Source organism: Convolutriloba macropyga, chromosome 7 (assembly GCF_964194025.1).
Source record: "Convolutriloba macropyga chromosome 7, txConMacr16.3, whole genome shotgun sequence".
Lineage (NCBI taxonomy): Eukaryota > Metazoa > Xenacoelomorpha > Acoela > Convolutidae > Convolutriloba > Convolutriloba macropyga.
The window spans coordinates 21,334,308-21,358,871 of NC_134474.1; the positions used below are offsets into that span (position 1 = coordinate 21,334,308).

General features: G+C 35.7%; 4 protein-coding genes across 4 annotated transcripts in view; 3 read left to right on the forward strand and 1 right to left on the reverse strand.

Annotated features, from left to right (window-relative positions):
- LOC142342689 (NADPH:adrenodoxin oxidoreductase, mitochondrial-like) overlaps positions 1–13,495 on the forward strand; it is a 46,889-nt gene extending 33,394 nt beyond the window's left edge. Inside the window, exons 3-4 of the mRNA XM_075394182.1 lie at positions 11,472–11,829; positions 13,084–13,495. Of these exons, the coding sequence (XP_075250297.1) occupies positions 11,472–11,829; positions 13,084–13,415 (690 nt within the window). The 3' untranslated portion in view covers positions 13,416–13,495. The remainder of the gene's footprint in view (positions 1–11,471; positions 11,830–13,083) is intronic.
- LOC142342696 (phospholipid phosphatase 1-like) overlaps positions 1–24,564 on the reverse strand; it is a 518,061-nt gene that overhangs the window by 407,164 nt on the left and 86,333 nt on the right. The window lies entirely within an intron of this gene.
- LOC142342692 (germ cell-less protein-like 1) overlaps positions 1–24,564 on the forward strand; it is a 295,739-nt gene that overhangs the window by 91,583 nt on the left and 179,592 nt on the right. The gene's annotated exons all lie outside the window — the stretch shown is intronic.
- LOC142342156 (pyruvate dehydrogenase E1 component subunit alpha, mitochondrial-like) lies at positions 13,624–15,355 on the forward strand. The gene is made up of 2 exons (XM_075393359.1): positions 13,624–14,497; positions 14,948–15,355. Exons 1-2 carry the CDS (start codon positions 13,662–13,664, stop codon positions 15,255–15,257), a joined length of 1,146 nt encoding a protein of 381 aa, XP_075249474.1. The 5' UTR covers positions 13,624–13,661; the 3' UTR covers positions 15,258–15,355.

Consider the following 24,564-nt stretch of genomic DNA (forward strand, 5'->3'; position numbering starts at 1 on the left):
GGTGCGTTTTTAATAACCTTGTGTGTCAGTTGTTCCTCTGAACATTTTGATGTGCGAATAAAATGGTGATGTTGTATAAAATTAGTTCGGATTTGTATTCTGTCAATTTTAATCGATTGACATCTTTGACTAACAGAGTTGTGAAAGAACCCTAAAAACAAGAATTTTTTAATTCCTAAATCAGCAATTTGTCCAATTTCTCTGAATTTGCGGCTCTATAAAGTGATTTTTAGATGCTTCAGCCCAGTTCTTATCTAAGTGAAAAGTTTAATTGCTCTCGAACGGATTTTGAGGCCGTTATTATTTGCTCTCGAATGGTTATTAATTGCTCTTGCACGAAATTTGAAGAATCTTTTGGAAAATTTTGTCTTTTTACTATGCAAAGTTTTTTCTTGACCCTTTTGACTTATTTTCGAAAATTCTTTCGCTTAGTTTTTAGAGAGCCTCCAGGATAACATTTGATATGATTTTACTGTTGTTTTAGACTTCTCGTCCTCAAAAACGGGAGCAACTTGTAACGCCTGGAGGGCATAAAGTTCTTTTTGCTTTCTCAGCTTATTAGATTCTAAGTATGTGGTTTACCGTTTTACCGTTCACCAAAACAGTTTCGGAGACATATTCATGGTGTGGAGGGCGGTTCTTGGGTTTGACATCCTCCCAATTCATGTCCCTCGTCCCCCCACATCAGCCGCCCTGCAAATCGTTTCACCCTTAACCCAGTGCGCTGGGACCCCGACACACAACTGCTCCCCGTGCCCCCTGCGCTCTCGCCCCACGTCCTTCAATTTAGCTAATACTAGCCTCCCTAAACTGCTATGAGCGCCTGAAGCAGCCGTTCTCTGGTCAGTCGGAGAGAAATTCACCCGACGCTATTCGGCTATTTTCTATCTCGTATTCTGCTACTTCTGGATTATTTCTACTGAAGCCTTACTGGTCTCTAACTCTAAGGTTTCATGAAATTTGACGACATAATTTCAATATGTGAAGATGTTTTCAACTCAAATTGAGAAATGTTATTAATAGACGCGAAGCGATAGCGGCTATTATTGGGGACATCGTGGTTTTTTTTTTAATTCGTCGTCTCCATCGATGATTCTTAGGACCTGACTTCTTGGAATTGACTTCTTGGAATTGACTTCAGTGACTTCTATTGCTTTGCAGTTAAAATTTATGTACGTGACGTCGTTTCTGCTTTTAGGTCAATTGCGTGACTTACCTCACGCAAGGAAATGACTTCTGAACTCACTTATGGAACTTTAATTTTTTATGAAGATTTACTAGTTAATAGTGTGCATCTAAGTAGTGCCATTCTTGTATGCCCTAATTCGTGATTATTAGTCTTGAATTTTTGATTTCGAATATCAATTTTGAAATACCTCTTTAAGGACTTTTTCTTTATAGAACGTATGTGTCAAAAAATTGACAGTCCGAAGCTAACCCAAAAAGTCTAGTGGTCTATTAAAGGACTGGTGGTCTATCTTATTTCTTTAGGTGTTTCAATTCATGGAAGGCCACGAGCGTCTATCGCGGCTATTTTCCGGCAATCTGCCGGCTATGTTAATGATAATTTTCTGGGTTGTGTTCCCTTGCGTTTTCTCAATTTGTGTTCGACGGTTTATTTTTTTGTTTGTTTTGTTCTTAGCTACTGACAAGATCTTTTCGCACTCCACAGTGGTGGTCTGCTGTTTTCAATTTTCAATATAATTGTTTTCTCGAAAAGTCTTGCGGTTTCGAACTCTTCCAATTATCTTTTTGGTGCAACTTGAATAATTTTCCTTAATTTTTGCTTTGACCATTCTAAGATAAGTGTTCCTTTAAAGCGCATTATTGGGCTCTTCCAATCATTTGATTTGCAAAATCTTTGATCTCTGAATCCGCCAGTTTTTTTTTGTCCGGCGTTTTATTCATGGGTAAGTCAAATAAATCATTCCTTCCTTACAACTACCCGGCAATTTAAGGCAAAAAATTTTCGAGACCCGTTTATTGAAACTAATTCTTGTCAGGACCGCAGAACGACTTTGAGTGATAAAAAAGTATTATAGCACCTAAGCTCTTCTCTTCCTGTTTTCATTTGCTCTCAAAGGAAGTTTGTAGCAAATATTTTAGTATTGTAATATTAGCCCTGTAGCCAACCTCATCCACCTGGCGATTTGAACCTGTCTCTCGTCCAGCCCTCGCAACCTTCCTCCCCCATCGCTTGACCTCTCCCCCCTCACACACACCGATCACCCCCTACCTAGCATCCCTAAGCCCCAACCCTGTCCCCCCATCGCTTGAACCCCCCCCCCCCCCAACGCACACACTCCGGTCACCCCCCCAATCTCAATGCTATCAGCTGGCTACTACCGAAGCCAACCGCTCGCCTGTCGTTTGAGAGCAATTCACCCGACATTAGTCGGTTTTGTTTTACGGTTTGCTCACTCTCAAGTTCTTTCATTCACAGTTTTTAGCAGCTGCGCTTAGTTGAGGGCTGTTTATTTCTCGAATTCAAACGGACAGTAGAACCCTCTCAGCCTATTGGCATATAACTTACGCCCCTCTCGGTCGCGCAAGCTATTTTTAACATTGTAGCGTACTATGTAACAACGCATAAATTATAATTGGGGGCACAAAAACACTGGGAGTCTGAAACAATCGATCCGAAAATTGCACCAAAGGTGGCTTTGTTTAGTGTTTCATTTAATTGGTGTCAAATCAAAGTTGTTTTCGCCTTGGAAAAGGATTAAATAATTTCAATTTTAGGCCAGTTTTTGTCTAATTTTGAAATTTTCTGCCTTTTTGTGGTTTTGTGACTACTTTCTGTCGTTTAATAGTTAATTCAGACAGTTTTTACTTAATTTAAAAAAACTAATTCTTACCGGTTTTCTTTTTTTGCGTTATCACCAGGCCCACGGTTTTTAAGATGTTGCGTTTTTTAGTGAATTTTGGAACCAGTGACGAGAGGTTACAATAAAGTATTGAGCAAACTTTTGCAAGTCAAAACGCTTAGAGGAATTTTTTTGAATTGTAGATTGTTTTTAATTGCTCTCGAACAAAGTTAGTGACAATTATATTATCTTAGTCCTTCGGGGCTTCTCTGCGGTTTTTCTTTCTACAAACGTTTTGTCTGATCATGTTGTTTCGTCTGACTATTTGACTTTAAGTTACGGACATTAAGTTCTCTTAGAGTCTTACGGCTCTTTAGTTTCTAAGTACGAGATTCACCGAAACTGTTTAGAAGACGGCAGATATTCCTGGTGTGAAGATCTTTTCTTAGAGTTTGACCCCCTCCCCCTCGCACTTGACCCGTTCCCACACCACTTCACCTCAACTACCCTCAAAGTCATTCTAGCCATGGCTCATCAAGCCCTCTTACTCACACTCCCTTTCTTCTCCCATGCTCACCTCACCCCACTCCTAAATTAAGCTATAACTTGCCTCCTCAAACCGCAGCTAGCTACTGACGAAGCCAGTCGTTTGAGAGCAACTCGCCTGATGTTAGTGGTTTATGTTTGCTTTTTAATTGAACGAAGTTTGAAGGAATTATTGTAAACTTATTGGTCTTTATGCAAAATTTTTGCTTGTCCGATTTGACTTTTCTTTCTATGTGACTTTTGCGCCCTTCAGTTTTTGTTTTGCGTGATCTAAATTTCTCCTTCAGTTCTACATTCTCAGCGAAGCGATAGCGGCTATTATTGGGGACATCGTGGTTTTTACAATTCAAAGAATTTGAATTGTATTGGGGCGCTGTCTTTTTTTTTTAAGATCTGTTCACACATTTTCATGATTTTTGAAGTCAAATTGGAGTAGTGATTTTGGTCACGCCGAAACAGGAAATGGAGCGAAAAAGCGAGTGGTTTTGCGGCGTGAATTTTTTTCGCTCTAATTTTAAAGTAGAGTGCGAAAATGGTGTTTGAACAAAAATTCGGTTTCTCGGTAGTGGTTTTTTGTTCACATGCGGCAATTTCACTCTGATTTTTACTGTTTTTTCGATTTTTTGGATCGGATTTTTTTCTAAGTGGTTTTCCCAATCCATTCACAGCTCATTCTAGGCCTAGTTTTTTGTTTGAATTAAATTTTCATTTCTCGCTAGTGGTTTTTTTGTTCACATGCGGCATTTTGACATTGATTTTTTGTTTTTTTTCTTATTTTTTGATCTGATTTTTTTAAAATGGTTTTCTCAATGCACTCATAGTCCATTCTAGGTCTAGTTTTTCTGTTTTTCTGTCAATGAAAATTCTTTGAATTGTACGTCAGGACTTGTCCTGCTATGTTTTTTTAATTCGTCGTCTCCATCGATGATTCTTACGACCTGACTTCTTGTCCTTAGAACCTGTCTCTCGTCCAGCCCTCGCAACCTTCCTCACCCATCGCTTGACCTCTCCCCCCTCACACCTACCGATCACCCCCTACGTAGCATCCCTAAGCCCCAACCCTGTCCCCCCATCGCTTGAACCCCCCCCCCCCCCCCCCAACGCACACTCCGGTCACCCACCCCCCCAATCTCAATGCTATCAGCTGGCTACTACCGAAGCCAACCGCTCGCCTGTCGTTTGAGAGCAATTCACCCGACATTAGTCGGTTTTGTTTTACGGTTTGCTCACTCTCAAGTTCTTTCATTCAGTTTTTAGCAGCTGCGCTTAGTTGAGGGCTGTTTATTTCTCGAATTCAAAGGGACAGTAGAACCCTCTCAGCCTATTGGAATATAACTTACGCCCCTCTCGGTCGCGCAAGCTATTTTTAACATAGTAGCGTACTATGTAACAACGCATAAATTATAATTGGGGGCACAAAAACACTGGGAGTCTGAAACAATCGATCCGAAAATTGCACCAAAGGTGGCTTTGTTTAGTGTTTCATTTAATTGATGTCAAATCAAAGTTGTTTTCGCCTTGGAAAAGAATTAAATAATTTCAATTTTAGGCCAGTTTTTGTCTAATTTTGAAATTTTCTGCCTTTTTGTGGTTTTGTGACTACTTTCTGTCGTTTAATAGTTAATTCAGACAGTTTTTACTTAATTAATTTAAAAAAACTGTAATTCTTACCGGTTTTCTTTTTCTGCGTTATCACCAGGCCCACGGTTTTTAAGATGTTGCGTTTTTTAGTGAATTTTGGAACCAGTGACGAGAGGTTACAATTAAGTATTGAGCAAACTTTTGCAAGTCAAAACGCTTAGAGGAATTTTTTTGAATTGTTGATTGTTTTTAATTGCTCTCGAACAAAGTTAGTGGCAATTATATTATCTTAGTCCTTCGGGGCTTCTATGCGGTTTTTCTTTCTACAAACGTTTTGTCTGATCATGTTGTTTCGTCTGACTATTTGACTTTAAGTTACGGACATTAAGTTCTCTTAGAGTCTTACGGCTCTTTAGTTTCAAAGTACGAGATTCACCGAAACTGTTTAGAAGACGGCAGATATTCCTGGTGTGAAGATCTTTTCTTAGAGTTTGACCCCCTCCCCCTCGCACTTGACCCGTTCCCACACCACTTCACCTCAACTACCCTCAAAGTCATTCTAGCCATGGCTCATCAAGCCCTCTTACGCACACTCCCTTTCTTCTCCCATGCTCACCTCACCCAACTCCTAAATTAAGCTATAACTTGCCTCCTCAAGCCGCAGCTAGCTACTGACGAAGCCAATCGCTAGCCAGTCGTTTGAGAGCAACTCGCCTGATGTTAGTGGTTTATGTTTGCTTTTTAATTGAACGAAGTTTGAAGGAATTATTGTAAACGTATTGGTCTTTATGCAAAATTTTCGCTTGTCCGATTTGACTTTTCTTTCTATGTGACTTTTGCGCCCTTCAGTTTTTGTTTTGCGTGATCTAAATTTCTCCTTCAGTTCTACATTCTCAGCGAAGCGATAGCGGTTATTTTTGGGGACATCGTGGTTTTTTTTTAATTCGTCGTCTCCATCGATGATTCTTACGACCTGACTTCTTGGAATTGACTTCTTGGAATTGACTTCAGTGACTTCTATTGCTTTGCAGTTAAAATTTATGTACGTGACGTCGTTTCTGCTTTTAGGTCAATTGCGTGACTTACCTCACGCAAGGAAATGACTTCTGAACTCACTTATGGAACTTTAATTTTTTATGAAGATTTACTAGTTAATAGTGTGCATCTAAGTAGTGCCATTCTTGTATGCCCTAATTCGTGATTATTAGTCTTGAATTTTTGATTTCGAATATCAATTTTGAAATACCTCTTTAAGGACTTTTTCTTTATAGAACGTATGTGTCAAAAAATTGACAGTCCGAAGCTAACCCAAAAAGTCTAGTGGTCTATTAAAGGACTGGTGGTCTATCTTATTTCTTTAGGTGTTTCAATTCATGGAAGGCCACGAGCGTCTATCGCGGCTATTTTCCGGCAATCTGCCGGCTATGTTAATGATAATTTTCTGGGTTGTGTTCCCTTGCGTTTTCTCAATTTGTGTTCGACGTTTTATTTTTTTTGGTTTGTTCTTAGCTACTTACAAGATCTTTTCGCACTCCACAGTGGTGGTCTGCTGTTTTCAATTTTCAATTTAATTGTTTTCTCGAAAAGTCTTGCGGTGTCGAACTCTTCCAATTATCTTTTTGGTGCAACTTGGATAATTTTCCTTATTTTTTACTTCGACCATTCCAAGACTAGTGTTCCTTTACAGCGCATTATTGGGCTCTTCCAATCATTTGATTTGCAAAATCTTTGATATCTGAATCCGCCAGTTTTTTTTGTCCGGCGTTTTATTCATGGGTGAGTCAAATAAATCATTCCTTCCTTACAACTACTCGGCAATTTAAGGCAAAAAATTTTCGAGACCCGTTTATTGAAACTAATTCTTGTCAGGACCGCAGAACGACTTTGAGTGATAAAAAAGTATTATAGCACCTAAACTCTTCTCTTCCTGTTTTCATTTGCTCTCAAAGGAAGTTTGTTTTTGTAGCAAATATTTTAGTATTGTAATATTAGCCCTGTACCCACCTCATCCACCTGGCGATTTGAACCTGTCTCTCGTCCAGCCCTCGCAACCTTCCTCCCCCATCGCTTGACCTCTCCCCCCTCACACACACCGATCACCCCCTACCTAGCATCCCTAAGCCTCAACTGGCTACCGAAGTCAAGCGGTTGTTTGAGAGCAGTTTGCGCGAAGTTAGTCGGTCAAGTTTCACAATCTTGTGCCAAGTAAATTTTCAAATAAATCATTATACAACTCATCATTCAAAGGAAATGGTCTAAGGAAAAAAATAACGAGTAATTGTAATCGCTCAGAAAAATAGGATGAAACACTGAAAATTATCATCCAATGATTAGTTCGATCCGTTTTTAAGTCTTGATCAACCAGTTTCATCTAGCAACCTGCGTTAACTGAGTAGCCAATTCTTGCACAATCTCATGTTTATCAGGTATTTCAAGCAACCGTTTTCTTTTAAAAAGTCAATTCAGTTCAGTTAAAGCATTGAATACCGATGTTTTGTTGGTATGTTTTACATTTCTGATGCATATTACAGCACTTTAACAGTAGAACTCTGAATAGAGAGGTGCTCTAAATCAATATTTAAATATCAGTTAAATATGAACAGCCATTTGAAGTTAATTGCGAATTACTTTAATTAAAACTATCCGAGGCCGATAATGTGATATTCACTGACAACTTTGAGAAATAACAAAGTGACCTCAGTTTAGTTTTATTGCACGAAATGAACGACATCGATTTTAATCGTTGCCCATTTTTTGTGCTCTCGGTTTGTTTTTGTTGCTTTTAGCAAAGTACAGCTAGCTACGTAATTAAGATATTTCAAGTGCGATTTCAAAAGGAAGGTTTCGTGAGTGAAACCAACCGGAAATAAACTTTCTACAGCAGTGAAGTCGTAGGCGTCCTTTTGAAGTCGTGGACGTCAGAAAATGCAAACAGTAAGCTTTAGTTACGGGGATGAAACGATTAATTAATTATCAGAAAATTTGCTTAATGTATCTAGCTTTCTTCTGCTCGTCGAATGTATTTAGTGCTCACTTAAAATGATCAGAGAAGTTCAGAGTAACTTTGTTAATGTGAACTCGAAATACGGCATCGTTCAGGTGAAAATTACCTTTACTCAGATAAATTAAAATATTTGAAGGCCAGTTTTTCACCAGCAAATTTAAGAATCTTTTGTAAAAGTTTGTGTCTTTTTCCTATGCAAAGTTTTTTTCTCGACCGTTTTGACTTTTTTTCTCGACCTTCCTCAAAAACGGGAGAAACAGGTAACGCCTGGAGGGCATTAAGATCTTTCTTTTTCTCAGCTTATTAGACTCTAAGTATGTGGTTTACCGTTCACCAAAACAGCTTCGGAAACATATTCATGGTGTGGAGGGCGGTTCTTGGGTTTGAAATCCACCCAACTCATATCCCTCGTCCCCCCGCATCAGCCTTCCTGCAAATCTTTTCACCCTTAACCCAGTGCGCTGGGACCCCGACACAACTGCTCCCCGTGCCCCCTGGGCAATCGCCCCATGTCCTTCAATTTAGCGAATACTAGCCTCCCTAAACTACTATGAGCGCCTGAACCAGCCGTTCTCTAGCCAATCGTTGGAGAGAAATTCACCCGACGGTATTCGGCTATTTTCTCTCTCGTATTCTGCTACTTCTTTCAACTTCAAGATAATTTCTATTGAAGCCTTACTGTTCTCTAACTATAAAGTTTCATAAAATTAGACGACATAATTTCAATATGTGAAGGTGTTTTCAACTCAAATTGAGAAATGTTATAATGATAATTTTCTGGGTTGTGTTCCCTTGCGTTTTCTCAATTTGTGTTCGACGGTTTATTTTTTTTGGTTTGTTCTTAGCTACTTACAAGATCTTTTCGCACTCCACAGTGGTGGTCTGCTGTTTTCAATTTTCAATTTAATTGTTTTCTCGAAAAGTCTTGCGGTGTCGAACTCTTCCAATTATCTTTTTGGTGCAACTTGGATAATTTTCCTTATTTTTTACTTTGACCATTCCAAGACTAGTGTTCCTTTACAGCGCATTATTGGGCTCTTCCAATCATTTGATTTGCAAAATCTTGGATATCTGAATCCGCCAGTTTTTTTTGTCCGGCGTTTTATTCATTGGTGAGTCAAATAAATTATTCCTTCCTTACAACTACTCGGCAATCTAAGGCAAAAAATTTTCGAGACCCGTTTATTGAAACTAATTCTTGTCAGGACCGCAGAACGACTTTGAGTGATAAAAAAGTATTATAGCACCTAAACTCTTCTCTTCCTGTTTTCATTTGCTCTCAAAGGAAGTTTGTAGCAAATATTTTAGTATTGTAATATTAGCCCTGTAGCCAACCTCATCCACCTGGCGATTTGAACCTGTCTCTCGTCCAGCCCTCGCAACCTTCCTCCCCCCATCGCTTGACCTCTCCCCCATCACACACTTACCGATCACCCACTCCCCCCTACTTAGCATCCCTAAGTCTCAGCTGGATACCGCAGCCAACCGCCCACCGGTCGTTTGAGAGCAGTTCGCCCGACGTCAGTCGGTTAAGTTTCACAATCGTGTGCCAAGTAGGTTTTCAAATATCTCATTACACAACTCATGATTCAAAGGAAATGGTCTAAGGGTAAAAATTAATGAGTCATCGTACTCGCTCAGAAAAGATAAAACACTGAAAACTGGCACCCGATGATTAGTTGGATCCACTTTTTTAAAAGTTTGGATAAAACCAGCTAATAAGTATCAACCCGTTCAATTTTATCAGTGACTGTGTAGTTGTAAATTATTATAAAATTTTTCTGTCAAACTGCAACATTAGCGAAAACGGGATACCTAGGGTCTGTTTAGCATTTTTGTTCGTGGCATAGACGCGTAGAATAGAAGCAAATTAGCGGCTGTAAAATTCGATCAATTATTCCCCCTAGTTCTGCTTTTTCCCACTAATTCGTTCCAGGTCGTTTTCTTGGATGTCAAAAAGATGGGTTTAAAAGACCTCTCATATCATCGTTAGTGATATCAAAGTCAGAATGGAAGAAGAGAATCAATATTTGGAACACTGCCGGGATCCATGAGGTAGCGTTTAAAGATTGCTGCATCATAACTACTAGTGCTGCTATTGGGCTCTACATGTTGTTGATCCAATTTTATATACGTCTTAGGCAACCAGTTTTCATGTAGAATTTCACTACTACCTGCGTCTACTGAGTAGCCAGTTTCTTTCACAATCTCGTGATTTTCTGGCATTTCAAGCAAACGTTTTTCTTTTAATAAAAAGCTAATTCAGTTCAGTTAAAGCATTGAATACCGATGTTTTGTTGGTATGTTTTACATTTCTGATGCATATTACAGCACTCTTAACAGTAGAGTTCTTAATAGAGAGGTGCTCTAATTCAATACTAAAAAGCAGTTACATATGAACAGCCAGTTGATGGTAACTGCGAATTACTTTCATTTAAACTATCGGAGGCCGATAATGTGATATTCACTGACAATTTTGAGAAGAAATCAAGTGACCGCAGTTTAGTTATATGTCCCAAATCGAACTTAAATTTTAATCGTTGCCCATTTCTGATGCTTTCGATTTGAGTTTTTATTGCTTTTAGCAATGCACAGCTAGCTAAATAATTAAGATATTTTAAATGCGAACTTGAAAAGCCACGTTTCATGAATTTAACCAACCGGAAATAAGCAAACTTGTTAGAGCAGTGATTTGACTGGTAAGCTTTGAGGACTGCTGTGATAAACTTCAAAAAATTCATGCAGTAAGCTTTAGTTATGGCGATGAAACTATAAATTAATTAGCAGAAAATGCGCCGAATGTAATTAGCTTATTTTTTGCTCGTCAAATATCTTAAGTGTTAACTTAAAATGATCAGATATATTTGACGTAGCTTTGTTAATGTAAACTCGATTTACGGTAACGTTTGGGTGAAAATTACCTTTAGTTAGTTAAAGTAAAGTTATTAACATTTGAAGGCCAGTTTTTCACTGGCAAAATTTCAAAATTATTCGAGCGTTCTTATAGATCTCCACCAGGGTATCCGTTGGATTCTTCATATGCAGCTGATATTGGAGTATTCAAACGAATCTTGAAATATTTAAGAAACCTAAATGACGAATGTCGATTTTCTGTGGTTTGAACATCTCTTTGAAGCTACTTAAAGACGCTAGGAGATTACTTTGAAGTTAGTAGGCGTTTTAGAAAGCCCAGAGAACTTTTGATCCGAGAACTTCTGGTCATTTGATCAGCATGTCGAATACACTGCAGGTCTAAACGTAACAGTTGAAGACTCAATTAAGAATATAGTGAGTATAAAGAGTGTCTTTTATCGTATGGATGGTTTATGACTGTGCGAGTTTTAAGTAATAGAAATTTTAAATTGATTAACCTAACGGATCAACTTTTGCGGAAATTGGTTGTTGGAATGCGAAATTATTAGGCTTTTTGGTGATTAAATGTATAGCTATGTTCGGCAACTAGCTGGCTCACTTTTTATTGATAATGATTTGTTATATCTTAGTTTCTGAAACAAAGAATTGACTATGTTTAGCTTGGCGGCGTGAATACTGCTGTGTGCTCGAAGAAATTGACATCAAGCGATTTGTCAGAAATGGCTCGACCTAAGAGGCGCTTGATGGAACTATGTCAACGATTCCGTACTTCAAAACAACTTTCTGATTTCGTTGATATCGTGCCAAGTGATAAGAGTTTTGTGGTCGGCTTCAACAATACCCCAGTCGAGTTTTTGCTAAATGAAAACTCGCAATCAGTAGAAGCCGTAAAATTCCGTCCTACTCGCGAAGAAGTTGATGAAAGTTTAATCCAAGTGCCAACAGGTTTGGTGGTGAAATGTATTGGTTACGAAGGTGTTCCGATTGACAAAAGTCTCCCTTTTGACGAAAAGTCAGGTGAGATTTTCAACCAGGAATTTGAATCATTTTGCGTGTCTTATAAACGAGAAAATGAACACCAGCTATTTAAATCATGGGTGGGGGGGGGGGGGGGGGGGTTATGCCCTGCTTGACTATTAGTTCTCTAATAGCTGATTGTGAGGTGTCGATCTCAATGTCCTGATGTCAGTTTGTCCTTTTGCCTTTCTCTGGAGTCTGCAGTTCATGACTCATTTCAGAATAAGAACTTTAATTTTGAATGCAATCTCTCTGTTTGACAGAAGAAACCAGAAATATTAACAGCTAGCGTTCCGTATCGGAATCATTGCTCTCAAAATTGTCTCTGTTTAATTTGTTGAGTGAACCGATGAGGGTTCTTGTTTTGGCTGCAATATACTATCCTGCACTGTGAAGTTTGTAAAATTTTCAACAGTGATCTTTTTGAAAGGTTTGTACTGCGCCGTATTTTAGAATAATTTCGATCCTTTTCCAAGAAATTATTGCTGTCATTGTACAAATTGTGGCAGCTCAATTTCGTGTTTTGGGCAGATCTCGGACAAAGTTGAAAGATTGAGACAAACTAGAGAACCTTTAACAGCACTTTTTGGCCATTTTTGTGAGTTATTACTTTTTTAAGTTTGAGTATTGTCTGGGAAGTTTTTTTGGCTGCAGTTAGTTGTTTTCGTGGTTTCGTGGTTTCATTGACATTTTGATGTGACGGGTTTAAAGTTGAACTCTTTCTGAGTTGACATATTTTTGATGTTCTCTGCATGTTTCTCTGCTTGACTGTATTTTTAGATTGGTTTTCTAGACAATTTTTTGTTACATTTTCCTGTTTTTAATAGTAATCAGTAAATTCTGATTTTTAGAAAAGACAGTTGAGCTTTAGAAGCAGTGTTTTGTCCTGTTTGGAAACAGAAAATCAGAACAATAAATTTGAAGAAATTTAGAAAATGATCGTTTTAAAAATGATTTGGAAGAAATGAGTCTTGCTAAGTTAGGAAGCAATACTGAGAAACTGATAGAGGTTATGTCTTAATTGAAGCGGGTTAGAACTTTCTCGGCTCCGCGAAAACTTGCACCGCACTTGTTGAAAGGTTTAATTTGGCCGCATAGCTTCCAGCTTTAGCAAAGTTGCTCGAACTCCTTGATTATTGGGATGGGGGATGTCTTCTTTTACAGCAATATGAAATGGAGAACGAAAAAAAGGAACTGAGCGGCTTTTTGTGAGAAAGGTAGGAAACCTGTTTTAAATTCTATTTAATACTTTAGGCTTTTACAAAAACGAAAATGGCAAAATAGACACTGGTCTTTACTGCTCCGGATGGGCTAAAACTGGACCAGTGGGAGTTATAGCAGCAACATTGTCTAGTTCTCACGAAACAGCTGATTCGATTCTGAGAGAACTCGATGCATTGCCTAACGTCGTGGTACCTGGTGGCGTGAAAGGATATTTGATCAACAAAAATATTTCTTTTGTAAGTGGACAAAAATGGAAATGGCTTTATGAGGAAGAAGTTAACAGAGGCAAGACTTTGAACAAACCACGAGTTAAATTTGAGTCTTACTTTGACATATTGAAAGCTGTGAATGACTATAATTGAATTGATTATAAACATTGAATGTTAAAAAAGTTAACTTGAAATTAAAAAAAAATGTGTAAAATTATAAGCAAGTTTAATAATTTTTTTTTTGTGAATGGTAGCGAGTGGTCATTGCAAGTTGATTTTCCAATCACTGTAGAAATGACTACTTTTTTATAAGCAGAAGCTGGTTGATTTTATTTAAATTACATTTTTCAGTTGTTTGCTGCTGTGAATAGTTCGGTTTTTAAGTCGATTTGATTTCAGATGTATAAAATGTTGCAAAGGACGGTAATGAGATTTATGCGACCGAGTCGCGCGCGAATGTCGGCTGCTTCAGCTCAACTTGAATTGTCAAAATACAAATACCACAAACTGGAAACATCTATTCCAACCACTGCTACTTTAACTGCCGATGAAGCTCGTGAAATGTATATGAACATGGCAATAATTCGTCGTATGGAAACACAGGCTAGCAATATGTACAAAGAAAAAGTTATTCGAGGTTTTTGTCATTTGTATTCAGGCCAGGAAGCAATTTGCGTGGGACTCAAAGCAGCTATGCAACCTCAAGATAGCGTAATTACAGCTTATCGGGCACACGGTTGGACCTATGTTATGGGAGTGAGCGTTGAGGGGGTTTTGTCGGAACTTACCGGGCGTAAAACGGGATGTGCGGGTGGTAAAGGAGGATCTATGCATACGTATGCGCCCAATTTTTACGGGGGTAATGGTATTGTAGGAGCTCAGGTACCTCTAGGCGGGGGGATTGCCTTCGCACATAAATACAACGAGGACAACGGAGTGTGCATTGCCTTATATGGTGATGGTGCAGCGAATCAAGGCCAGGTATTCGAGACATACAATATCGCGGCGCTTTGGAAGTTACCCTGCATTTTTATTTGCGAGAACAACCAGTACGGAATGGGAACTTCTATCGACAGGTCGAGTGCCTCTACTGATTACTACACTAGGGGCGACTATATTCCAGGTATCTTTGTGGATGGAATGGACGTTGTCTCAGTTAGAGAAGCTGGAAAGTTTGCACTGGAGTATTGCAGATCTGGCAATGGTCCTCTGGTTATGGAGATGAAGACATATCGGTTAGCTCTGAAAATTGTTTTAGATTCTTTTGTTAAATTTAAAAGAAATTGTCTAATTTGGAACGAGGTAGATACTCAGAACGATAAAGGCATCGAAGCTATTTATACATTTTCATACCACGTCCTATTACGAGTTGTAGCTTTTGACTCTAAAACCGTGAATTATAGGCTCTTGTTCTTATCATAGCTTTAGGTTCTAATGCGCATTGTAAAAATTTTCTTGGAAGATGAGACCATCGGAGGGAATATCGAGTTTTGCATGTTCGGCTTCGAGAGTTCTAAAACATACATTGATGATGTAGTAGTTCTTCGGAAGCGCAAAATCAGAGCAATTTGTGCGCTGTGCTGCTGACGCATAGGCACTGCAATGTTAATCGTTTTAAGGCTACAAATTTAGTTTTGGGCAATACAAATTTTTAGTATCCGTAAGACTGTTTTTTGAATTTTTAGATATTTCGGCCATTCAATGAGTGACCCAGGAACGAGCTACAGAACAAGAGAAGAAGTTCAAGAAGTGAGGAAAAGTCGAGATCCTCTTCTACTCCTGAAGAGCAAAGCCGTCGATAACGGACTCCTGACTGAAGAGGAAATCACAAGCATGGACAAAGAGGCGAGGAAAGTTGTGGAAACAGCCCAACAAGCTGCCAGAGCAGCGCCTGAGCCAGACTTGGAAGAGTGCTACACTCATGTTTTGACTTCAGATTATGAAGTGAGGGGTGCTGATCAGTCAATTATAGTGTCACAGTCTGCGAGACATTAACTATTAACATGTGAATTTCATTAACATTTACACAAACACACCATGTTAACATCCATTTTTATACCTTCCCCTTATATATAGGATTATAGATTCAAAAAAGAAACAGGAATTTGATTTGATGGCATTCTAATTTGGCAGTATTATCTGTTTTCCTAGGACTTCGAAACTGCTATTTCCTCTTTTTTATGATATGGAACGGTTTCTATAAGATGTTAACATGACGAAAATTCCTTAGCCAACAAAATTGAAACTAATTAATTTGTAAAATATTGGTAACTTCTGTGGTAAATTATGACGAAGGTTTGACAGAATCTATTGCTGATCACGAATGGAGAAAGAGTTTATTCTTGCTAACTTTGTTTTGTAGATCTGGTCAATTTTTTGTCTGTTAACTGCAAACTGCTGTGAAACATCTGTAGACAATTTTTGCTCCCAAAATTAAACTAAGTGGAATTCCATAGCCAAAACAAGATATATAGATAGATAACAACAAAGATACCCGCGACCAGTTTTCAAAAAAGTTAAAATTCACATGATGTCGAATTTAAAGCAGTTCACCAATTCCGTGAAACATTGACTTGACTGGTTGTCAGCTTGTTTGAACTCAATCTTCTAATTCTTAGTGTTATGGAAGCCTGTCTCAGTTATTAACGCCTGTTTTCACTCGTTTCTGATGCTATTTTCTAAAGATTTTCAAGCCAACTGTCAGTTAACTACTTCTGACTGATTTGAAAAACATTTTTGGAGCAAAATGCGCGGCATAAATTTGAATTTTATAAAATCGTCTATAAAATTGTCTTATAAAAACACTGATGAGGCGCAGAAGCAGACAGTAGATCAGCCACACCACATCCGACTTATTTTGATTTTAAAAACTTGATATTTTTCTGATTCTACCCCTGTTAGAGCAACGGGGTTTCACGGATATAGTGAACTGCTTGAAATTGGACCTCGCTAGCTAAAAACGCCACCGAAACCTAATATCAGTATTGGAAAAATCTGGTGCTGCTTCTAGCCGAGTTTAAATTGTCCGAGTTAGTTTTGAACAACTTGTGATAATAATGGTACCTAATCAGAGTATAGAAATTACTGTAATTAAAAACACGGTATTTTGAAATTCTCATCTTGAAGAGAATTAGTAAGCTCCCTTCGGCACAATATAATTTCATGTGAAATATAAGTACACTAGAATTTAATGTTTTTAGCTTTCTCTGATTTGGTACTTGAATTTTTAAAAATGGGGGAATATATATGCGAGGCCGGCTTTTGCTTCCGGTAAATTTTTACTGTTTGTTCACGCATCGCGGAGAAAACGCTTTTTTCTAGCACGTAGAGGCTAGTTTTAATGTTTATAAAAATTTATATTTATTGCAGGTTGGATTATTATTATTATTATTATTATTATTATTATTATTATTATTATTATTATTATTATTATTATTATTATTATTATTATTATTATTATTATTATTATTATTATTATTATTATTATTATTATTATTATTATTATTATTATTATTATTATTATTATTATTATTATTATTATTATTATTATTATTATTATTATTATTATTATTATTATTATTATTATTATTATTATTATTATTATTATTATTATTATTATTATTATTATTATTATTATTATTATTATTATTATTACTTGAATTTATTATTATTGGGGAGCTGTTTTGAAAAATTGAAAGGAAGAGACGAAGAGAAAAAGTGGACGTAGATGCGGACAATACATAATTTAATTTTTGAAATTAAAACTATAGAAAATATAATTCTAATCGATTATACAAATTTGGTTGAACATAACAGCGAAGACGTCTTTAAAAAAAGTATTCAAAAGATAAAATGAGAGAAAAGAATTTTTAAATAGTTTTCATGAACTCCTATCTGAACTCAATTTAGACTATTATTTTTAATTTGGTAAAAAAAAATGGTTGAATTAAAACAAAAAATTTTTTAGGACATGGATTTGAAAAGTCAAACATGTGTTTCAAAGAAAACAAATTCCTGTTCCTTTGAGGCCATAGATCTTTTAGATCTAATAATTGCCTTAAAATTAGTTCCTCTAATTTCATTTGCCCAAAGAGAAACCCAAAAGAACAACACTGCTACTCCTCATTTACAAGTAATAAAAGAACAAGTTTTGTAGTGAAAGAATAACAAAAAGTTGGTGGTTTCTCTGGACCCTCAAGTAGAGTGCTCTGCATGCAAATTAGGACCTCTATCTCAGAGACTTTGTTGCAACGGCAAAAGTTTACTGTCACAATTATAATTTTTTTGAGCTAAGAAAGTAAGATCACAAGTTAGTTTAACCAAATAAGTGCTCTGCTTTCTGCGCTAAATCTCAAACAAACCTCCCGTGTGTGTATTGAACATTGATTTAATTACAATGTCACAGAATTGACCAAATTTGGGTTATTTAAGACGAAAACAACAAAAAGAGGTTATCTGAAAGAAATTTTTCTGAATTGCAAATTCATTTGGTTAATAATCCTTAATTTCAGGTTACTTTGAATTTTTATCACTCCAATGTCTTTCAGCTGACCATTCATTTTAGTAAACAAAAAACGTGAAACAACTTACAGACATTACAACTCCATTTTTTGTTTTATATAACAAAACGCAAATTTTGAAAAATTTTCAGAAAATTAAAGCAAATTGTTTTGTAATTTTTGCAAATTGGTGCTGTGCATTGTAAACTTTCTGCAATGTAACCCTTTTTGTTCTTTTTGTAAATGACAAAATAACAGAATTGGTTCTTCAAGGATCATTCAAAACAATGCAGTTAGGGCAACAACTTGTGGAAAGATCGAAGAGAAAATTTTGTTGCACTTCCTTACTTCAGATTTAAATAGATTTTGCTGTTTGCGCTGCTACACTGGTTTCAATTCAATAGAAATAAACGTTTTTTAAAAATTTTTACAACATTCTGGATAAGATCTAGTCCACTGGTCAATTAAAGGTTTTACAATTATGATCAGCTGAAACGATTGAATAGAACTTTTGCAACAAGAAAAGAAAAAAAAGTTTTCATTTGAGAAAAAAAATACAAATGAAATTGTCGCTGCCAAAATTTGAACCAGCCTGTCAATTTATTCCTGATTGTTTTCAAAACGTTTTTCTTCACTTGAATCCAATTGGATTTAATTGTCAAAATAGCGCATTCTTACGCATGACGTAAACAAAACACAATTTTGCTGTATCTCGGTGCTAAAATAAATAATTTTAATTTCATACATGTTTTTTAAGTTGCAAAATCTGATTACTTAATTAAAATAAGTTGCAAATTCTGATTACTTAATTAAAATAGGGCTTGGTAGGATAATCTTAGTCGACTTCATTAACTCAATGACATGCCATTAGCTATCAGTTTAAAGTCGCAGTCCACGTTTGGAGTCACAGCAACACTTGTCCCTCGTCAATCTGATGATGATTTATAATGTGAATCAAAGCCCACATAATCAGGTTTTCATAATTTTTCTGTAACGTAAATTTCAAATAAAACATTTATTTGTTCGATTGAAATTCGGTCTAAATACAGGACAAACGGATTGAACATATCCTAAAACAGTTTTTAACCAGCAGTCAAGACATTACCTGCGCAAAAGTTTTATTTTGGATGATTAATTGATATTTTGTTGTTTTGAGATAGTTGTAAGACCTTGTTTGGTTTAAAACACAAACATTAGAAATATATTAATGATTTTCATCTAAAATTGATTTCATAATTTTTTGCTTTACTAATGTATTAGCTACCAAATATTAAGACGGATGGTGTGTAATCCACTAGTGGGGCGGAAATTATTTATAAGAAGAAGTTTAGATTAGGAGAAACAGTCAATTAATGGTTTGCTAACTCTCGCGTGTAAACCGAACGCTTCAATTTTGATTTGAAAATTATTGTCTGTGTTAATTTGAAAATTAATTTTAAATCGGACAATTCAGCAAACTAAGAACAAATGTTTTATTTTTTCCTAAAACCTAGTTTGACAGATCGCAGCTTGAATGTTTTTAGTTGTCTTGATCACAGGAATTTTTATCGCACGTTTTCAGAATGCAAAGTAAAACAAAATTCAACAAAAGTATGAAACCAATGATGAAGTGAAAGACATAACGATAATTTCAAATCACTAGGTGAATTTATGAGGGAAAAGTTGATATGATGTGGTGCTGAGAAACCAAAAGTTCTCATTTTGACTCAAAATCATTGGAATTTTTAACCAAGTACTCTCACACTCGCCAAAGAAGGCTTGACGATAGCGTTTGATGTGATTACTCTCTGAGAGGTGTCCTGCTTCTGATCAGCAAGGTATGCCGCACTTTGTTGCTGCCGGAATTTAACAATAACTACAGAAAGTTAGTGAGGAGGAACTGAGCAAGGATATGGCCTACTGTGTTTTTTGTTGTTCAATCAATTTCGGTCGAACAACAACTGTGAGTGGTATCATTAGAAAACTTTTTAGAAAAGCTACCAAATAGCAAATCTGTTTGGTAGATAATCGATTAGTGGGGCGGCATACATTTATGAAAAAATGTTTAGATTAGAAAAACAGTCAATTAATGGTTTGCTAACTCTCGCGTGTAAACCGAACGCTTCAATTTTGATTTGAAAATTATTGTCTGTGTTAATTTAATTTAATTTTTCTTTGGGACTGATTTTTCATCCCGATTATTTTCTCGTGAAATGCTCTGTTAAAAAATGTTAATACATGAGATTTAATGTCTGTATAAATCATATCCGAATGAAGGTTGTTCTTTTTCAGTTTTCATACAAGAGAATTTTGTAATCATGGCTGCTCCAGTAAATTGCTTCAGTTTGAGTTCCGTAAAACCGTAATTTTTCCTCGGAATTTCTCGGAACATAATCGTAATTTTTTTCTCGGAACATAAAAAAAGTTGTCTCGCATGAGCCGTTTTGTTAAGTTAATGCAAGTAAAACTACGGTCCAAAATCACTTTGTTGAAGGTATCGTCTATTGTCTTAAAATTAACAAATTTGCAGCTAACTTAGTTCTTATGCTACAAACACGTGAAAAGATGAAACTATCAACTGAGTTAACGAAATTTTTTCAATACGCAGCAAATGATGGGACTTTCAAATATTGGGGGTTTCAAAATACCACTTTTTTAATTAGTAATTGAGTAATATTTTTATTGCGTAGGCAAATTGAAAGAGATCTGAAAAAGTTATTCGACTATAAAGGAGTTTCGAATCGAATGTGGAAGCAATTTTCGACGCCAAATTAATGGAGTGTACAGAGTTACAAAGTTTTGCTTCCACATAAATTTTTTTCCAAAACCATAAAATAAGCAAATAACGTATTGAGACATTCTATGCATCGGTGGTTATGTAATTATTACAGATCATAACAACCTTAAATTAATTCACAGAAATTGAAGTTTTTATTTTGGAAATATTTGATGGAAAATTATATCTAAGAAACTACATTGCTTCATTTTTTCCTCGAAAGCCTGAAAATATCAGAAAGATCAAAAATAAGTCGGTTATAAACTAATATAACGTAGGAATTTTAACACACGCGTTTTCCAGCTATTGGACTATATTTGATTTTTGGTTAAGATTTCTTTTGCATTGCACGCTTCCGGTTTCTTAATTTTTCTGAAAAGTTCTCATTTTGAATCAAAATCATTGGAATTTTTAACCAAGTACTCTCACACTCGCCAAAGAAGTCTTGACAAAACCGTTTGATGTGATTACTCTCTGAGAGGTGTCCTGCTTCTGATCAGCAAGGTATGCCGCACTTTGTTGCTGCCGGAATTTAAAAATAACTAAAGAAAGTTAGTGAGGAGGAACTGAGCAAGGATATGGCCTACTGTGTTTTTTGTTGTTCAATCAATTTCGGTCGAACAACAATTGTGAGTGGTATCATTAGAAACTTTTTAGAAAAGCTACCAAATAGTAAATCTGTTTGGTAGATAATCGATTAGTGGGGCGGCATACATTTATGAAAAAAAGTTTAGATTAGAAAAACAGTCAATTAATGGTTTGCTAACTCTCGCGTGTAAACCGAACGCTTCAATTTTGATTTGAAAATTATTGTCTGTGTTAATTTAATTTAATTTTTCTTTGGGACTGATTTTTCATCCCGATTTTTTTTTCGGGAAATGCTTTGTTAAAAAAATGTTAATACATGAGAGTTAATGTCTGTATAGATCATATCCGAATGAAGTTTGTTCTTTTTCAGTTTTCATACATGAGAAGTTTGTAATCATAGTTGCTCCAGTAAATTGCTTCAGTTTGAGTTCCGCAAAACCGATAATCACAATTTTTTTCTCGGAACAAAAAAAGTTGTCTCGCATGAGCCGTTTTGTTACGTTGATGCGAGAAAAACTACGGAAATTATTTAATTTTGTGTTTTTAATCCAAAGTCGGTTTGTTGAAGGTTTTGTCTAAAGTCTTAAAATTACCAAATTTGCAGCCAACCTAATTTTTATGTTACTAACACCTGAAGAGATGAAATTATCACTTGAGTTAACAAAATTTTCTCAAAACGCAGCAAATAGTGGAACTTTCAAATATTGGGAGTTTCGAAATACCACTTTTTAATTACATTGAGTAATATTAGATTTCGTAGGCAAATTGAAAGTGATCTGTAAACGTTAATTGACTACAAAAGAATTTCGAGTTGGATTTCAAAGCAATTTTTGACGCCAAAACAACGGAGTGTACAGAAGTACAAGTTTTTCTTCCAAAACGAGAAGAAAGCAAATAACGCATTTAGACATTTAATGCTGTTGTGATTATGTAATTAATACCGATCATAACACCTCTTTAATAATTCATAGAAACTGAGGTATTTATTTCGGAAATATTTGTTGGAAAATTTTATCTCAGGAAACTACATTGCTTCATATTTTCCTCTAAAGCCTGTAAAATATCAGAAAGATCAAAATAAGTCCGTTATAAATTAATATGACGTTGGAAATTTAACTCACACGTTTTCCAGCAGCTGGACTACCTTTGATTTTTGGTTAAAATTTCTTTTGCATTCAACGTTTCTCAATTTTTCTAAAATTTAAATCAGAATCTGAAAACTAAATCTTATTTCTTTGGGAAAAAATAATATTAAGTTTTCACTTTGACTAATTGTAAAAAGAGTTTCGCAATAATAAACCAAAACCGTAATGTTTTTATTAAAATCAATCCGTCAGCAACTTGAGAGTGATTAGAGAGCGCATTTAGCACCCTAGCAGCCTGCACATTTTTCGGAAAACAGTTTTATTTCCTTTTTTGCGAACGTTGAAAACCATCAGAAGCAAAAATTTAAATCGGACAATTCAGCAAACTAAGAACAAATGTTTTATTTTTTCCTAAAACCTAGTTTGACAGATCGCAGCTTGAATGTTTTTAGTTGTCTTGATCACAGGAATTTTTATCGCACGTTTTCAGAATGCAAAGTCAAACAAAATTCAACAAAAGTATGAAACCAATGATGAAGTGAAAGACATAACGATAATTTCAAATCACTAGGTGAATTTATGAGGGAAAAGTTGATATGATGTGGTGCTGAGAAACCAAAAGTTCTCATTTTGACTCAAAATCATTGGAATTTTTAACCAAGTACTCTCACACTCGCCAAAGAAGGCTTGACGATAGCGTTTGATGTGATTACTCTCTGAGAGGTGTCCTGCTTCTGATCAGCAAGGTATGCCGCACTTTGTTGCTGCCGGAATTTAACAATAACTACAGAAAGTTAGTGAGGAGGAACTGAGCAAGGATATGGCCTACTGTGTTTTTTGTTGTTCAATCAATTTCGGTCGAACAACAACTGTGAGTGGTATCATTAGAAAACTTTTTAGAAAAGCTACCAAATAGCAAATCTGTTTGGTAGATAATCGATTAGTGGGGCGGCATACATTTATGAAAAAAAGTTTAGATTAGAAAAACAGTCAATTAATGGTTTGCTAACTCTCGCGTGTAAACCGAACGCTTCAATTTTGATTTGAAAATTATTGTCTGTGTTAATTTAATTTAATTTTTCTTTGGGACTGATTTTTCATCCCGATTATTTTCTCGTGAAATGCTCTGTTAAAAAATGTTAATACATGAGATTTAATGTCTGTATAAATCATATCCGAATGAAGGTTGTTCTTTTTCAGTTTTCATACAAGAGAATTTTGTAATCATGGCTGCTCCAGTAAATTGCTTCAGTTTGAGTTCCGTAAAACCGTAATTTTTCCTCGGAATTTCTCGGAACATAATCGTAATTTTTTTCTCGGAACATAAAAAAAGTTGTCTCGCATGAGCCGTTTTGTTAAGTTAATGCAAGTAAAACTACGGTCCAAAATCACTTTGTTGAAGGTATCGTCTATTGTCTTAAAATTAACAAATTTGCAGCTAACTTAGTTCTTATGTTACAAACACGTGAAAAGATGAAACTATCAACTGAGTTAACGAAATTTTTTCAATACGCAGCAAATGATGGGACTTTCAAATATTGGGGGTTTCAAAATACCACTTTTTTAATTAGTAATTGAGTAATATTTTTATTGCGTAGGCAAATTGAAAGAGATCTGTAAAAGTTATTCGACTATAAAGGAGTTTCGAATCGAATGTGGAAGCAATTTTCGACGCCAAATTAATGGAGTGTACAGAGTTACAAAGTTTTGCTTCCACATAAATTTTTTTCCAAAACCATAAAATAAGCAAATAACGTATTGAGACATTCTATGCATCGGTGGTTATGTAATTATTACAGATCATAACAACTTTAAATTAATTCACAGAAATTGAAGTTTTTATTTTGGAAATATTTGATGGAAAATTATATCTAAGAAACTACATTGCTTCATTTTTTCCTCGAAAGCCTGAAAATATCAGAAAGATCAAAAATAAGTCGGTTATAAACTAATATAACGTAGGAATTTTAACACACGCGTTTTCCAGCTATTGGACTATATTTGATTTTTGGTTAAGATTTCTTTTGCATTCCACGCTTCTGGTTTCTTAATTTTTCTAAAAAGTAAATCAGAATTCGAAATTTAAATCTCCTTTCATTGGGTAGAATAAATTTAAGTTTTCACTTTGACTAATTATTAAAAAGGGTTTCACAATAATAAACCAAAAACATAACATTTTTATTAAAATCAATCCGTCAGCAAATTGATTAGAGAGCGCATTTATCACACTAGCAGCCTGCGCATTTTTCGGAAAATAGTTTTGTTTCCATTTTTGCGAACATTGAAAAATCTCAAAAGGAAAAAAATTAATTCGGACTTTTCAAGCAAACTATGAATAAATGTTTTATTTGTTCCTAAAACCTAGTTAGACAGAT

Bases quoted from the DNA above. Each gene is read 5' to 3' on its own strand.
- LOC142342156 (XM_075393359.1), top strand. From the start codon at position 13,662: ATGTATAAAATGTTGCAAAGGACGGTAATGAGATTTATGCGACCGAGT. The intron at 14,498-14,947 runs GTTAGCTCTGAA...TTGAATTTTTAG, and splicing joins ATGGAGATGAAGACATATCG to ATATTTCGGCCATTCAATGA.